Genomic DNA, 17,481 nt, shown 5'->3' on the forward strand with positions numbered 1-17,481 from the left:
AAAATGATGCTTGAGTTAAAGCAGCAGCAGATTTTGTTTTCCTGTAAATTATGCTAATTTGTCTAGTGAAACTTTAATTATAGTAGAACAGTTGGCTCGAGGAAATGTCTTCTGAGTCCAGTAATTTGTTTTGACAGAGTTGTCTCAGAGGTGGCAGAATTTGATCTGGGCCTTGAAGAGGAAGAATTTGGGAAAAGCAAGTGAGGCATTCCAGGTGAGAGGAATCTACGCCAGAGGGTGCTTGTAATTGGCCAGGGACAGGAAGTGGTCCTTACGCATTTGGTGGTAAGAAAATGATTAAGTGGTCTAGATTCTAGAGACTGTAAAGCGGTTTAGAATCTGGTCCAGATTCTGGAGAGAGTTTGGACTTCTTGAGGTGAATCAAAGTGTGAACTGAGTGATGCTCTGAACCATTAATGAGTGGCCCTATGGAAAGTTCTGAATCTGGTTTTAAAGGTGATTAGTCTGGCAGAGTTAGGCTGTTCGGATGGATGATCCACTGGGGGTGGTAGAAAGGGGAAGCTGGAGAAGAATAATATATCACTGTATGTTTTGTTATCCCTTACCAGAAATTTTTGGGAAATTTGATTTTTTTTTTTTTTTAATGTTTATGTTTGAGACAGAAAGACAGAGTGTGAGCGGGCTTGGGTAGAGAGAGGGAGACACAGAATCCAAAACAGGCTCCAGACTCTGAGCTATCAGCATGGAGCCCAACGTAGGGCTGGAATGCACCGACTCGAGATCATGACCTGAACCGAAGTCTGATGCTTAATCGACTGAGCCAACCAGGTGCCCTTAGGGAAATTTTCATATGACTTACTTTTGTTTAAGCAGAGAGAGGCAAAGTGACCGGAGTGGGGGGTGGGGAGAAGATTCAATTAGTGTAGTTAATTTCTTCAGGTGTTACTCATCTGGGATATAATCTTCTATAACAATATTACTGTAAATGAATTTTAATCTCATACTTGATTATGAATATTCTAGTAGCGGGAGAAGTAGTATAAATGTGTTCCAGGAGGCCAGCAAGGGGATTTTATTAAGAAAATATTGCCAAATACCAGAACATTACTAAACATGGAACTGGAACATACATGCCAGGAAACAAAATACTGGTGAATCTGTTCTCAGGGCACAGGGAGAAGCTGACTTGTGATTAAACAAAAGAAGAAAGAAGCTAGAAGCGCACCAGGGAGAACCATGGCCAGGCTTTAGCTCTCCCTAGAGGCCGGGAATCTGTATTCCAGCTGCTCCTGGGACTCCAGCCACCAGGTGTGCTAGCTGGGCAAGTCTGGGCATAATCCAGGGCTATTGAGGTTGGCTGGTTCCTCAAAAATGACTCAGCCAGACTTTTTTCTAGCCTGACCGCCTTTAGTTGTAAAATCAGTATTGAACATGGTTAATTGCAATGTTAAGAAAAAAGCATTGTGGGATGTGGCGCCTGGGTGGCTTAGTCAGTTAAGCGGCCGACTTTGGCTCAGGTCATGATCTCGCAGTCCATGAGTTCGAGCCCCACATCCTGCTCTGTTCTGACAGCTCAGAGCCTGGAGCCTGCTTTGGATTCTGTGTCTCCCTCTCTGTCTCTGCTCCTCCCCTGCTCATGCTCTTTCTCTCTCTCTCTCTCAAATAAATAAACATTAAAAAAAAATTAAATAGCACTGTCGGGGGTGCCTGGCTGGCTGACTCCGTTGGTAGAGCTTGTGACTCTTGATCCTGAGGTCATGGGTTCAAGCCCCACATCGGGCACAGAGCTGACTTTAAAAAAAGAAGAGGAGGAGAAAGAAGAAAGAACATTGCGGCACAGTGTGAAGAAATAAATAATAGAGCTCTTAAGCTTACTATTTTATTTTATTTTATTTGTTTTTATTTTTATTTTTTATTTTTTTATTTTTTTTTCAATATATGAAATTTATTGTCAAATTGGTTTCCATACAACACCCAGTGCTCATCCCAAAAGGTGCCCTCCTCAATACCCATCACCCACCCTCCCCTCCCTCCCACCCCCCATCAACCCTCTTAAGCCTACTATTTTAAAATACAACAAATATTTTTCTTTGGAACTTGGAAACTGTTACCAAAAATAGTTACGGTCCTGTGTGAAAAGAGGTTTTTGCTGCACAGTTATGTAAAAGACCACAATCCTTCCCCACCAGGAATTAAAAGCATTTCAAGGGGCACTTGGGTGGCTCCGTGGGTTAAGTGTCCAACTTCAGCCTAGGTCATGATCTTGCTGTTTCGGAGTTTGAACCCCGCACGGGCTCTATGCTGACAGCTCAGAGGCTGGAGCCTGTTTCGGATTCTGTGTCTCCCTCTCTCTCTCTGCCCCTTCCCCACTCACGCTCTGTCTCTCTCAAAAATAAACATTAAAAAAAAAAAAAGCATTTCAAAATTGGTGACCTGTTTCTTCTCGTAGAGGGTAGAGATGAGGAAAATGATAGTCCAAAACCAAAATGCCAGATGCCTTCCTGTTCTCCATTTCCTTTGCTTTTGTCATTTAATCCTCCTGCTCCTACAGTCAGCCCCCCCCCCCCCATTGTCTTCTAACCCTGAACCCAGCTGTTAAAATTTTTGAACTGTGCAAACAACATGAGGGAGTAACATATTGAATTTCTCTTTGTTCTCTGTTGGCACTATGGTTTCCTCAGTTCAGTGAGTTGTCAAACCATACTCTCATGGTCATGCCAGCAATTTTTACAAAATCAAAAATTTTCCTGATGTCAGTGTCACTAAGTGTGAACATGTACATGGTTGTTCTTCGTCAGTTACTGGTTAGATCCTAGAGCTACAGATCCTATCTAAATGCATTCTGTGTTTCTTGTCTTTATTAAGTCATCAGTGGGCTTTATTATATTTTATAGAAGAGAATCAGTTTCTCACTTAGGTTGTCTAAATGTTGAGGATTTTTATCCGTATGTGAAACAAATTAAAATAAACTTTGTACTCAGAATCTAGCATTATGGAGCCCCCGTATCACTTCGTATTGAAAAAGCCATTTCGTCAAAAATTATCCTGTCTCGGGTGCCTGGGTGGCTTGGTCGGTTAAGTGTCCGACTTGGGCTCAGGTCATGATCTCACGGTATGTGAGTTCGAGCCCCGCGTCGGGCTCTGTGCTGACAGCTCAGAGCCTGGAGCCTGTTTCAGATTCTGTGTCTCCTTCTCTCTTTGGCCAACCCCCCCCCCCCCCCCCCCCGTTCATGCTCTGTCTCTCTCTGTCTCAAAAATAAATAAACGTTAAAAAAAATTAAAAAAAAAAATTATCCCGTCTCTTCAATCCAGTGAAGTTGTATTCCTTTCCTCGGCATACCTGTAATGAAATTTATGTTGATATCTTTAGAATTATGTTGGTTATAATCTATTTATTAAAATTTTTTTAATGTTTATTAAAATTTTTTTTAATGTTTATTTATTTTTGAGAGAGAGATAGAGAGTGCATGTGCCAGCGGGGGAGGGGCAGAGACGGAGAGGGAGACGCAGAATCAGAAGCAGACTCCAGGCTCTGAGCTGTCAGCATAAGAGCTGGATGTGTGGGGCTCAAACCCATCAACTGGGAGATCATGACCTGAGCTGAAGTTGGATGCTTAACTGACTAAGCCACCCAGGTGCCCCTCTTGGTTTGTAATTTATAATTTTCATCTGAATCAGGTGTAACTTTGAGAGCACTCTTTCTTAGGTCTGTTATGGTTGGAGTCAAATGTGAAATTTAACAGTCATGACGTTCTACCATCTCAGTCTTCTAGGATGAACCTGTTTTTCCTTCCCGGGAACGTATCATTTGCCAGTGAGTTTGTGTTGTTGGAAGGTTTTCTGCTAAAATTCCAGAGAATATTTATCAACATGATAAGCACAAGTACTGGAAAGGCATCGCGAAAGGTAAATAGGAATGTTTCCCTCAAATGCTGTAGTTTATGTTGTTATTTCGGCTTACAAAATGAATGTATGTGTTTTATATATCAGTAAATTATGACATAGATGATATTGATGAAGAGGGAGACTACATCGGGTTTCTATTTCTGTGTAAAACATCAAGCCAAAACTTCTCGGCTTGAACAAAAAGTAATATTTTCTTCCAGTTCTGTGGGTTGAACAGCTGCTTTGCAGATCTCACCTGAACTCACTCAGGGTTACTTACACATTGAATTCTGGTGGGTGCCTGATCCAAAATAGCTTAACTCAATATATCTGATAGTTGATGTTGGCTGTTACCTGGGGTAACCTGGGTTCTTCTCCAGATGGCTTTTTATCCTCTATGAGGCTAGAATTCCGGCATGACAGTCCCAGGGTGGGACTACAGCATAGCCAAATCCAGTGCAAAAGCACTTAATGCCACTAGTTTGCTTCACATTTGTTGATGTGACATTGACACATTGAGATTCACATTGTTGATGTGACCAAAGCAAGTCACATGACCAAACACAGAGTCAGTGTGGGAGTGGGCTCAGACAGCAGCTATTGATGGGAGGAATGGCAAAAATTTTGTGGCCATTATCTACCTACGATACAAGCTTTTTTCCCCTTCTAAAAACTCATCCTTTTTTTTTCTAAGTAAAACATAATCAAAAGTTGAAAAAGTATTGCCTGGCCCCCTCACCTGGTTAAAATGGAAACGTATGCAAACAAAAACATATAAGATTAATAAACAAGTGTTAAAAGACCATCATTTCACATTGATCACAAAATTACAGTCATTAACAGACATAGATTAAAATTTATTGATTCCTGTCTTCAGTCGTGCTTATGATGAACATAGACATCCGAAACCAAAGTAACCAATATTGCAGTTCCCATTTATACACGGTGTTGTCCTCCCAACTAACGGCTGTGTTGGGTGGAAAGAAAAGAAATGGATAGAAACATAGAAGGAAAGGGAACTAAGAGTTGCACAGCGGTGTCTGGAAATGAACTCTGCCCTGAGAAGTAGTAGCACAAGGGTCATGGCCAAAGTAGTAGGACGACTTGGGCAAGGTCAGTAGTGCTCGATGCATTAAAGTGGTTCTAGTGAAAATGATAATGATACAGAAACCACTTGTATTTACCTGCGACTTTGTAATTTACAAAACGTTTTCTTAGGTCTTATCACATGTATCCTGATAATTACATAAAGTATTCGGGATGACATTGATCCCCATTTTGCAGTTAAGGCTCAGGGAACTTCTAAAATCATAGCACTGTTAGAAGAACCAAGATTGAAAGATATCTGACAACTAGCCATGTTCTCATTTCACATTAAAACTCCATGTAAAATAAATAAGTAAATAAACGGGATAAGGAAATAGCCATTAGGAAATGGGTTTTGAAGTTTTACCAAAAAAATATGTATATATATTCTAAACAAAGAAATTGATGTCCTTGTTTGTTTTAGTACTAATTGGTAGAAATCTTACACAGGATAGGATTTAGTTTCCCGTAACTTCTGAACCAATGGAGAGAAAATGGGAAGCAAAACTGAAGCAAATTGAAGAACGAGCAGCTTGTTATGAGAGGAAACCATTGTCCTCAGTATACAGACCGAGATTGTCCAAGCCAGAAGAACCACCTTCCATTTGGAAACTATTCCATCGGCAAACTGAAGCCTTTAATTTTGTTAAAAGCTGTAAAGAGGTAATTTTCTCATCTCCTGCCTTTATTTCTGGGGCTACTGTAACTTTAGATTTCTAAAAACAAACTAAAAATCGTTGTTTGTGTTCATTCCAGCCCACATGATCTACAAAAGAATCGTGATCTAAATATCACACTGTTTGCAAAACATATCCCTATGAATTATTGGCCATTTACTCTATATTAAGAATGAAGAGCAATGACCTATGTGGTGCCAATTGGTTTGAAAAATTTGTAATGACACTTAAAAATTTTTTTGTTTAAAATATAGTTGACCTAATAAGTATATTAGTTTCAGGTGAACAACATAGTGATTTGACAGTTCTATACATTACAAAATGCTCACCACAATAAGTCTAGTTACCATCTATCACTGAAGTTACTCCAATATTATTGACTATATTCCCTATGCTGTCCTTTTCATCACCATGACTTATTTATTTTATAAGTGGAAGATTGTACTTTTTAATCCCCTTCCCCTATTTCTCTCTTGTCTCTCCATCTCCTCCCTGCCCCACTTTGGCAACCAACGGTTTATTCTCTGTATTTATGAGTCTATTTTAGGTTCGTTTTGTTTTTAGATTCCACATATAAATGAAATCATATGATCTTTGTTTTTCTCTAACTTATTTCACTTAGCATAATACCCTCTAGGTCCATCCATGTTGTGAACAGCAAGACTTCATTCTTTTTTTTTTTTTTTAAGGGCTGAGTAATATTCCTTTGAGTACATATATTGTATCTTCTTTATCCATTCATCTGTCAGTGGACACTCGGTGTGTTCTTGGCTGTTATAAATAAATATGGGTACACATACTCTTCTGAATTAGTGCTTTCATTTTTTTCAGGTAAATACCGAATTACTGGATTGTATGGTATTTCTATTTTAATTTTTTTGAGGAACCTCCATTCTGTTTTCCGTAGCGGCTGCACCAACTTACGTTCCCACCAGCAGTGCTGCATGAGTGTTCCCTTTTCTCCAAATCCTTACAAACATTGTTATTTCTGGTCTTTTTGATACCAGCCATTCTGATGGGTGCAAGGTGGTATCTCAGGGTGGTTTTGATTTGCATTTCCGGGATGATTAGTGATGTTGAGCATTTCTTCATGTGTCTTGTCCATCTATAGGTCTTCTTTGGAAAAATGTCTATTCAAGTGCTCTGCACATTTTTTTTTTTAATTTTTTTTTTTTTTTAACGTTTATTTATTTTTGAGACAGAGAGAGACAGAGCGTGAACAGGGGAGGGGCAGAGAGAGAGGGAGACAGAGAATCCGAAACAGGCTCCAGGCTCTGAGCTGTCAGCACAGAGCCCGACGTGGGGCTTGAACTCACAAGCCGTGAGATCATGACCTGAGCGGAAGTCAGACGCTTAACCAACTGAGCCACCCAGGCGCCCCTCTTTTATTTCTGATTTTATTTTTGAGTTGTCTTTTTTATTCTTGATGAGTCTGGTTATATCAATTTTGCTTATCTTTTCAAAGAACCAGTTCTTAATTCCATTGATATTTTCTATTATCTTGTAGTCTTTATTTCCACTCTGATCTTTATTATTTTCTTCCTTCTAATTTTAGGCTTTTTTTATTCTTGTTTTGTTCCTTTAGGTGTAAGTTTAGATTGCTTCTTTGAGATTTTTCTTGTTTCTTGAAGTAGGCCTGTATTGCTATAAACTTGCCTCTAATAGAACTGCTTTTCCTGTGTCTCCCGTAAATTTGGAGCCATTGTGTTTCCATTTTCTCGTGTGTCCAGGTATTTTTTGATTTCCCTTTGATTTCTCCATTGGCCCATTGGTTTTTTTACTAGCACGTTTATTTCCAGTTGTTTTCTCGTATTGATTTCTGGTTTCATATTGTTATTGTTGGAAAAGACGCTTGATATGATTTCAGTCCTTTTAAATTTATTGAGACTTGTTTGGTAGCCTGACATATCCTGGAATGTTCCATGTGCACTTGGAAAGAATGTGTTTTCTGCCGTTTGGGGATGATTTGTTTCTTGTTATAGTGTTTGTCTTAAATCTATTTTGTTTGCTAGAAGTATTGCCACTCCAGCTTTTTTTTTTTTTCATTTCCATTTGTATGGAATATCTTTTTCTATCCCTTTTTCAGTTTATGTGTCTTTCAGTCTGAAGTGTCTTTCAGTCTCTGGTAGGCAGCATATAGATGGGTCTTGTGTTTTTTATCCATTCAGTCAGTTACCCTTTGTCGTTTGACTGGAGGATTTAGTCCATTTACATTTAAAGCAAAGATTTTGATCGGTGTAGATGTACTGACTATTTTTCTTATTTTTAGTAATACAGAATGATCAAATTCCAGTTTTTCAAAATTTGACAAAATTCTTCATAAGCATTGAGTAGCTACAGTGGGTTTTTGGATTTGTACTCTATTAATTTTTTGAATATTATTTTTGATTTCTATGAAGGATGTTCATGTATTTGCTTTGGAATACAAAGTGGGTGATGGACAACGTATTTACCTGGTAACAACCTACACTCAACTTTGGTTTTACTATAAATCCCGGTAAGTCTGTAAAGCACAGCATGTTAAAGTTACATTTCCTTCATCTAGTTATGTTTGTGAGATTGATTCTGGCTGAATTAACTGTTACAGTTCTCAATCACGCAATAGTCCTTTACTGGTAGAATTGAATTCTAGAGCTTCCTTGTCATGGCAACATTGAATGATCTCACCAGGTGTTGGGAGAAGAGTACTATGTAACCAACCGTGTGTGTGTGTGTGTGTGTGTGTGTGTGTGTGTGTGTGTTTTGAGTTCCTAAATAATCTGTGTCACATGATGACCCAATCCCCCCATCACTTTTCCGTGTTGAAATTACAAACCTTTTACTTACATAGGGATGCCATCGGAACTTCACTTAGCACAAGTAATCATTTACTTATCAAGTCAGTATCTGTTCTTATTAACCCGTGTTAAAGTCCTATCTCCTGATCCATGTGGGAGCATTGAAAGCTCGTTGAAGTCAGGTGATTTAGAATATGTTTTTAGCCAATTTTGAAAAGACTGTTTTCCTAATGAAAATACAAATCTTAAAAATTCTCAAAAAATTTATCGAATCCCAAGAATATATGTGATCTTGGGATTCCAGTTTGAGAAAGTTCTTTTCTTAGACAGGATTTGCTTTATCATGTCACCAAAAAGCAAAGAATTGTCATACAATGTGAAAATTATCAGAACTTGAAAATATTTTCAAGTTAAATGTTACGAATACAATTATTACATGTTGTGTGATGGGAGCTCTTAATAATATGATCCATAAACCTACTGTGAGCAGTTATTTACTTTGTCATGCCTTCACTGTGCCATAGTTATATGTCATTAAATCACAGTTAATACAGTATCTTGAAATATAAAAGCAGGTATTATGATTTAAAAGGTATAAGATGTAAACCTAATAATCTTGCATTATTCAATTAGAAAAAATCTCTTACACTGCTATGAAGTCATTCCTGAAAACGCTGTGTGCAAGCTTTATTTTGATTTGGAATTTAACAAACATGCGAATCCTGAAGCTGATGGGAAAAAGATGGTTGCGTTACTCATCGAGGTACATTAAAAACTTGGGTTTTTCTTCTTATATTTGTATATCTCTTCATTCATTTATTCATTCATTAAGTGCATCCAACCTATGTAATATTTGGCTTCTGTGTTTCAGCTCCTTTTTTTTTTTCCTCTTCCTTTTGACCTTCATTTCTTTTTTTAAAAAATTTTTTTTCAACGTTTTTTCTTTATTTTTGGGACAGAGAGAGACAGAGCATGAACAGGGGAGGGGCAGAGAGAGAGGGAGACACAGAATCCGAAACAGGCTCCAGGCTCCGAGCCATCAGCCCAGAGCCTGACACGGGGCTCGAACTCACAGACCGCGAGATCGTGACCTGGCTGAAGTCGGACGCTTAACTGACTGCGCCACCCAGGCGCCCCATTGACCTTCATTTCTTTAATGTGACTTTTCTGAGTAAAGTTCCAAGAGACCGAAGGTTCAGTTCTGGTCCATATGTTTTGTGATATTAGCACATCTATAAAAAATAGCCTTGAGAAAGATGGCAGTTTGGACACTTTTTAAATTATATATTAATTCTCTTTATATTATAAATAACTGACTCTGGTAAAAAGGCAAAGTAATTTTTACTATAAAAATCAGGTAGTAAGATGAATTTCAAGAAAACTTTGATTAAAAATTGTGTCATAGGGGCGCCTGGGTGACTCAGCCAGTTAAGCATATGACTTTGATCTTGGCTAAGGTCATGATCTTATGGTTCGTCAGATTGAGCCTCAAGTCAGGCTCTGTGCTGACAGCCTGGAGCCTGCTTGGGATAGTCTCTTTCTCTCTCTGTCTCTCTGTTTCTCTGTGTCTTTCTTTCTCTGTCCCTCCCCTGCTGGTTCTCTCTCTCTCTCTCAAAATAAATATAACTTAAAAAATAAAAAATAAAAAAATTTGTATCACAGGGGTACCTGGGCGGCTCAGTTGGTTGAGTGTCCATCTTGATTTTGGCTCAGGTCATGATCCCAGGGTCATGGGATCGAGCCCCACATCTGGCTCCATGCTGGGCTGCTTGAGATTCTCTCTCTCTCCCTTTGCCCCTCTCCTCTGCTTGCTTCTCTCTCTCTCTCTCTCTCTCAAATTAAAAAAATAAGGGGCACTTGGGTGGCTCAGTTGGTTAAGCGTCCGACTTTGGCTCAGGTCGTGATCTCACGGTTCATGGGTTCGAGCCCCGCATCAGGCTTTGTGCTGACAACTCGGAGCCTGGATCCTGTTTCAGATTCTGTGTCTCCCTCTCTCTCTCTGCTTCTCCTCCCACTCGCACTCTGTCTCCCTCTGCCTCAAAAATAAATAAGCATTAAAAAAAAATTAAAAAAGGTATCATAATTTTTTTGCTCACAAGGATTTTGGAAATTATTGTGCCATCATAAATGAGAAAACTAAGGTCTAGAAAGACTTAATTCTTATTCCAGGTCTTATAGTATTGGAAAAACATGGTCTAGTAATTCAGTTAACATTGTTTTTAAAGGAGAAAAGACTGCAATTCTAGTATGTTTTTGATTTAGCAGTGTCAACCAGGAAGTTACTAACAAAAGGGATAATATGGGCTTGTTCAACTGAACACTATTATGTATGTTTATAAAAGCTTTTAATATTTTATTACATTAAATTATATTAAACTTATATTGGTTTTTATTTGGGCCCAAAGTAGGCATTAACATTTATTGATTAATTTTTTTCTTTTACATGTTAATTGTAGATGACACCTTTTATAACTTTAAATATATCTCAAGGGTGCCCAGGTGGCTTAGTCAGGTAAGTATCCAACTTGGGCTCAGGTCATGATCTCACAGTTCATAGGTTCGAGCTCCATTTCGGGCTCTGTGCTGACAGTGCAGAGTCTGCTTGGGATTCTCTCTCTCTTCCTCTCTCTGCCCCTCCCCCACTTGTATTTTTCTCTCTCCCCCCAAATAAATAGATAAAACTTAAAATTAGAAAAAATATATCTCAAAATGTTTTTGGTAGAGAATATCAGCCCAATTATGTTGAATCACTATATGTTTTTAAAATTTTTTGTGAAAAATGTATGCAAATACTTTTCTTAAAAGTGTGTATTTATCTTGAGAGAGGAAAAAAAGCATGAGCAGGGGAGGGGCAGAGAGAGAGGGGAGAGCGAGAATCTCAAGCATGCTCTGTACTGTTAGTGCAGAGCCCAATGGAGCCTCACGGAGCCCCATGCGAGGCTCAAACTCATGAACTGTGAGATCGTGACCTGAGCCAAAGTTGGACGCTTAACCGACTGAACCCCCCAGGTGCCCCACCCCGCAACTATTTTTTAAAAAAAATCATATGTTAGCTTTCTTTTGGCTTTGCCTTCCCCCCCCCCCCCCCCTTACTTAGGTTTGTTTGTTTATTTATTATGAAGTATAGTTGACATCTAATATCTTATTGGTTTCAGGGGTATAACACAGTGACTTGACATCTATATACATTATATAGGATCCATCAGGATGAGTCTAGTCACCGTATAAAGTTATTATAATATTAATGACTATGTATTCCTATGAGTCTATTTTGGTTAGTTTTGTTTGTCTTGTTTTTTAGATTCCACAGGTAAGTGAAACCATATGGAGTTTGACCTTCCCTGTCTGACCTATTTCACTTAGCGTAACACATGTGCTGGCAAATGGCAAAATTGTATTGTTTTTCATGGCTGAGTAATCATATTCTTTATGATTACATCTTCTTTATCCATTCATCTCTCAGTGGACACTTAGATGTCTTCCATATCTTGGCTATTGTGAATAATGGTGCAGTCAACATAGGAGTGTGTACATCTTTTTAAGTCAGCGTTTTTGTTTTCTTTGGGTAAATCCCCGGGAATGGAATTGGTGGATCATACGGTAGTTCTATTTTTTACTTTTTGAAAAATCTCACACTGTTTTCCACAGAGGCTGCACCAACTTACGTTGCCGTCAACAGTGCAAAAGAGTTCCCTTTTCTCTACATCCTTGCCAGTACTTTTTATCTCTTGCCTTTTTGATACTAGCCATTCTGACTTGTGTGAGGCAATATCTTATTGTGGTTTTGATTTGCGTTTCCCTGATGAGTGATGTTGAGCATTTTTTAATGTGTCTGTTGGCCATCTGGACATCTTCTTTGGAAGAATGTCGCTCAAGTCCTCTGCACGTTTTTAAAATCAGAGTTTTGTTTTTTGGTGTTGAGTTGTTAGGGGTTCTTTAGACATTTTGGCTATTAATTTCTTACTCGATACATCATTTATAAATATCTTCTCCCATTCAGGAGATTGTCTTTTTGTTTTGTTGATTGTTTCCTTCTCTGTGCAAAAACTTTTTGGTTTGATGTAGTCCTTGTTGTTTAATTTGGCTTTTGTTACCCTTACCTGAGGAAACAGACCCAAAAACTAATGCTCAAATATCCTAGAGTTTACTGCCTATAGTTTCTTTAAGGAGGTTTTTGGTTTCAGGCATTACAATTATTTCTTTAATCCATTTTGAGTTTATTTTTGTATACGATGAAAGAAAGTGAATTCTTTTGTGTGTAGCTAGCTATTCAGTTTTCCCAGCACTATTTATTGAACACAGTGTCTTTTATCCATTGTATCTTCTTTCCTTCTTTGTTGTAGAATGATCATTTAATTGTGGGTTTATTTCTGTGCTCTGTGTTCTGTTTCATTGATTTATGTGTGTACTTTTGTGCCAGTACCATACTACTTTGATGACTATAGCTTTGTAGTATAGTATGAAATCTGGCAGTGTGATACCTCCAGCTTTGTTCTTTTTTCTTAAGGTCGATTTATTTATATGTGGTCTTTTGGTTCTATACGTCCTTATGACCATTACTTAGAAGTCTTTATCAGGTAGATTGTTTATCTTTCTTTTGTTTGATGCTTTCTTTGAGGTTGTTTTTTTTCCCCCCTATTTGGAACATATCCTTTCTCATTTTTTCTGTGTTTATTTCTATGTATTTGGTAGTCTGCTCTGTTTCCTGGTCTTGAAGGTAGTATCCGTATGTAGAAGGCATCCTACTGGCCCCAGAAGCGAAATCTCTCCTGCTCACTAGAACCAGGTGCTCCAGGGGTGTCCCGTGTGTGGGTTGTATGTGCCCTTCTGTCGTGACAGGGCCCTGACTCCTGTCAGGGGGCACTGGTGGGCGGGGCGGATGGGAGGATCAACGGACCCAGTGGTGTGGCTACGGCTGCTGGGGACGTGCTTGTGGGTGGAGTTAGCCTCTGTTGTAGCTGGCTCTAGGGCTTGGCTGTGACTGCTGTGCATGTGCTGGTAGGTGGGGTTGACCTTTCCCCCTTCTCCTTGGGTAGGAGTTGCTTTACAGGGTTGTCAGTCCCAGCCTGGGCTTACCTGCTGGGTATAGCATGTGGGAAGCCACTTTGGAGGAGCACCTGATGGGGTGGGCAGGTTGGACGGGCTGAGTCCACAGGGTGATGCTGGGGCTCAGTGAGTGGTACTAGCAAGGTGGAGAGAGAGTGTTTGGAAATTGTATCTGCCAGGGAACAAGAAAAATGATGCTTACTAGTGCTTCCATTCCCAGAGAAAGTTCCTCTTCTCCTCTGATACACACGCTAAGATTAATACATCTCCTCCTGTATGGACCAAGTGCTTCTTTTTTTTTTTTTAGTGTTTGTTTGTTTTTGAGAGAGAGAGAGAGAGAGAGAGAGAGAGTGCATGCACACAAGTCGGGAGGGGCAGAGAGAGAGAGGGGGAGACACAGAATCCAAAGCAGGCTCCAGGCTCTGAGCTGTCAGAGCCCTAGGTGGGGCTAGAACTCACAGACCACGAGGTCATGACCTGACCTGAAGTCAGAGGCTTAACCAACGAGCCACCCAGGTGCCCCTGGACCAAGTGCTTTTTAAATCTGTTATCTTTGTGCTGTGTCTTAGAGTAAGATTGCTCACAAGCCCTTTAAGAGTAGAGTCTTGGGGCACCTGGTGGCTCAGTTGGTTAAGTGACCGGCTCTTGATTTCAGCTCAGGTCTCGATCTCATGGTTGGTGAGTTTGAGCCCCACCTTGAGCTCTGTGCTGATGGTTTGGAGCCTGCTTGGGATTCTCTCTCTCCCTCTCTCATTGCCCTTCCCTGCTCGCGTGAGCACTATCTTTCTTTCTGTAAATAAACATTAAAAAAAACCAACAGAGTCGAGTCTTGGTTTCCTAACCCTCCAGCTCTCCAGCTCTCCTGGAGTTCTGCTCCTTTTCGAAGTCCTTTTCTGGTGGCTGGTCTTCCTGGTGCACATCTCCAGGGCAGGCGGGGCTGCTCGGTGTGGGCCTTGAACCCGTGGCTACTCAGGGAAGACCTGTGCCTCGTGATGTCTCTTCCTCCTGTTGGTCACCGTGTTTAGGGCTTGGTTCCTGAGCCAACCTGGTCTTTGCCCCTCCTACCCTTATTTATGTGGCTTTTCCTTTATATCTTTAGCTCTGTTCTTCTAGGTCATCAGGCTGCTCTCAGAGGACCTGTTCTGTATTTAATTGCAGCCTTGGTGTGTCTGTGGAAGGAGTGAACTCAGGATCCTCCTACTCCATCATCCTTCTCTCTTAGCTTTGATGCAGAAGAAACGTACGTTAGTCCCCTTTCCCCCGAAGAAACCAAACAAGAAGGATGCTTTTCTTAAAATAACCATTAGACCCTTAAAAACAGATTCCAAAGTTTTATTTCATTGTATTTGGTAAATTATAACATGCATAATTATTTTGAATTTAATTTTATTTTAAAATAATTCATAGATACTGATTTTTCCCTGATGTATAATTCTCAGGTAAGATTTATTACACAGCTATTGTATAGCTAAGAAGGAATTAAGAATCAGAGATTTTTACTGGCACTTTAATACGGCATGCCAGTAAGAAGTAGCACATTGTATTATAAACCAGAAATACCCCTAATTGAACCAACACTAGTGCAAATCCTGTTTGTAACATAGATTAATAAACACGGGTGTGGCAGAAATGGTGTAGGTATTTAAAATTTTTTCCTCCTAATTTTTTTAAATATTTATTTACATATTATTTTTTAATGTTTATGCTTGAGAGAGAGAGAAACAGAGTGTGAGTGGGGGAGGCGCTGAGAGAGAGGGAGACACAGAGTCTAAAGCAGGCCCCAGGCTCCGAGCTGTCAGCACTGAGCTGATGTGGACCTTGAACTCACAGACCGCGAGATCATGACCTGAGCCGAAGTTGAACTCCCAACCAACTGAGCCACCCAGGCGTCCCTCCTCCTAATTCTTTATATAATTTTATCCACTTGAATCTCCATGTGAAGAGGCATAAATTAGATTAAGTCCTGTCTTAACAGGTGGTTAGGAAATAACTGGCTAATGATAATTAGTGATAACCTATCACCCTTTGAGTCCATGACTTAACTGAAAAATTTTAGTAAGCCCCTTTTGCCAAATGGTATGAGCCCTGGTGCTAATGCATTTTATAAAACTATGTTGACAGGTAACATTGTTCAAATAATCATATGTTTTTAATTTGTGGATTTTGTAATTTTAATATTTAAATAAATATTTAAAGTTTAGCTTAGGAAAGTTAACTTTGATGATTAGGACTACTCTATTGTTGTTGTTTAACCCATGGAGTCATTCCATTTATTCTGTACAGCTCCAAAGTACATAACTAGATTTTATTCACTTATCAAAATCTTTTCAGCCTCTGCTGAGAGTCAGTGTGTCCAGGCACTACGAATACAGTGGTTTAGCCCATAGGACATGGTTTCTGCCTTCTTAGAATTTATAGTCTAATGGAGGATAGCAAATTAGGATAGGTTTAGTTGCCATAATAAGAAACTTAATGTGGCTTAGACAAGATAGAAATCTATTTCTCTCATGGAGTATCTGGATATGGCTCCATTGTTAAAGACTAGGCTTACTGCTTTTGCTGTTTCCTGAGATGTTGCCTATTTTACCTTGTCCAGATGGCTCACTACCACCGTCTGCTTTCTAACCAGTAGAAAAGGGTGAAGGGATGGGCATGCCCCTTGCCTGTAAGAGTATAACTTAGAAGTTGGGTACCTTCCCTCTGTTCACATCCCATTGGCCTGAATTGAGTCATGTGGCCACACACCTTACTGCAAGGGAGTCTGGGAAATGTAGTCTTTATTCTGATGGCCTTGTCTCTGGTAATGAGCGTTCTATTTCTACAGAAGGAGGAGAGAACAGATAGTGAGGGATAGCCTCTGTAACAGGAAACTGAAGTCAAAGTAATCACACAAGTTAAAATTATAGCTGTGTAAGTACTACAAATGGAGACAGAATATGAAGGGGGAATTGATGTAAATAGGAAACTGAGGAAGTCTCTGAGAAAGTGAGAATATTGAAGAATACTATCAAAGAGGGTGGGAGGGGGGTAGCTATAATAATGCTCAAATAACATTAATAAATAAAACTTATTGTGTAACTATTAGGTGTCTAAGTGCTTGCCAGTTTATAAGCATTTTGCTAATGTCAGGATAACCATGCATGGTAGTTCTTAGTAACTTCATTTTGCAAATGAGGAGGCTGAGGTTTCAGGAGAAGTGACTCATTTTGTAGCTGCTTTTAAGCAGGTATATATGCCAGGCACTGTGCTAATTCTTTACTTTCATTTTGTCATTTACTCCTTACAACAATCCCCAAAGTTAGGTCTGATTATTATCCTATTTTGCACTAGGAATGTAAGGTTTGGGCTTGACCAAAGTCACAGAGCTGGTAAGTGGCAAAGCCAGTACTCAAACCTAGATCTTTCCGATTCCAAATCTTGTGTGCCTATCCTGCTTGCTGCCTTCTTATAATGCTTAACTGCCTTCATTATGAGCAGCATCTGGGGGCATCTGGGTGGCTCAGTCGGTGAAGCATCCAACTTTGGCTCAGGTCATGATCTCATGGTTTGTAGGTTTGAGCCCCGCATTGGGACATGTGCTGACAGCTCAGAGCCTGCAGCCTGCTCGGACTTTTGTGTCTCCCTCTCTCTCTGCCCCTCCCCTGTGTGTGCGCGCTCTTTCTCTCTCTCTCTCTCTCTCTCACAAATAAACATTAAAAAAAATTTTTTTTTTTAAATATCAGCAGCATCTAGCCCCAGAGGGCTATGTCCTTGGATGTAGATTTGGGCTCAATATGTGTGAGGAACTTCCTGAAAACTAAAACTATAAAAAAAATAGAATTAGTGACTTCAAACTCATAGATGATGTTTAAAGAGATGCTTAAAAAGAAATATTTTTACTGTGATTTTAGAGGAGATTAATATGTAAGGTAAATTGTTCGAATTTTATGAGGTCTTTACTCCTGAGAGCCTATGATTCTTTGAACATAAGTGTGTCATAATTTAAATACTATGTATGTTTCTATACATCAGTAATTTGATGAAATTATTACACAGTAAGTATACAGATA

General features: G+C 39.5%; 1 protein-coding gene across 7 annotated transcripts in view; it reads left to right on the forward strand.

Moving 5' to 3' along the window:
• Positions 1-17,481, forward strand: part of PRIMPOL (primase and DNA directed polymerase) — a 53,283-nt gene that overhangs the window by 919 nt on the left and 34,883 nt on the right. For 5 of the 7 annotated variants that reach the window (XM_053900840.1, XM_053900839.1, XM_053900836.1 and 2 more), the window contains 5 exons: positions 138-214; positions 3,727-3,867; positions 5,383-5,595; positions 8,009-8,106; positions 9,020-9,149. In XM_053900840.1, the coding sequence (XP_053756815.1) occupies positions 5,416-5,595; positions 8,009-8,106; positions 9,020-9,149 (408 nt within the window). In that variant the 5' untranslated portion in view covers positions 138-214; positions 3,727-3,867; positions 5,383-5,415. Of the gene's footprint in view, positions 1-137; positions 215-3,726; positions 3,868-5,356; positions 5,596-8,008; positions 8,107-9,019; positions 9,150-17,481 lie in introns of all 7 variants that reach the window. The other 2 variants (XM_053900835.1, XM_053900838.1) reach the window with 2 other exon arrangements.

This window comes from Panthera pardus, unplaced genomic scaffold (assembly GCF_024362965.1).
Source record: "Panthera pardus isolate Hobbes unplaced genomic scaffold, ASM2436296v1 HiC_scaffold_13, whole genome shotgun sequence".
NCBI lineage: Eukaryota > Metazoa > Chordata > Mammalia > Carnivora > Felidae > Panthera > Panthera pardus.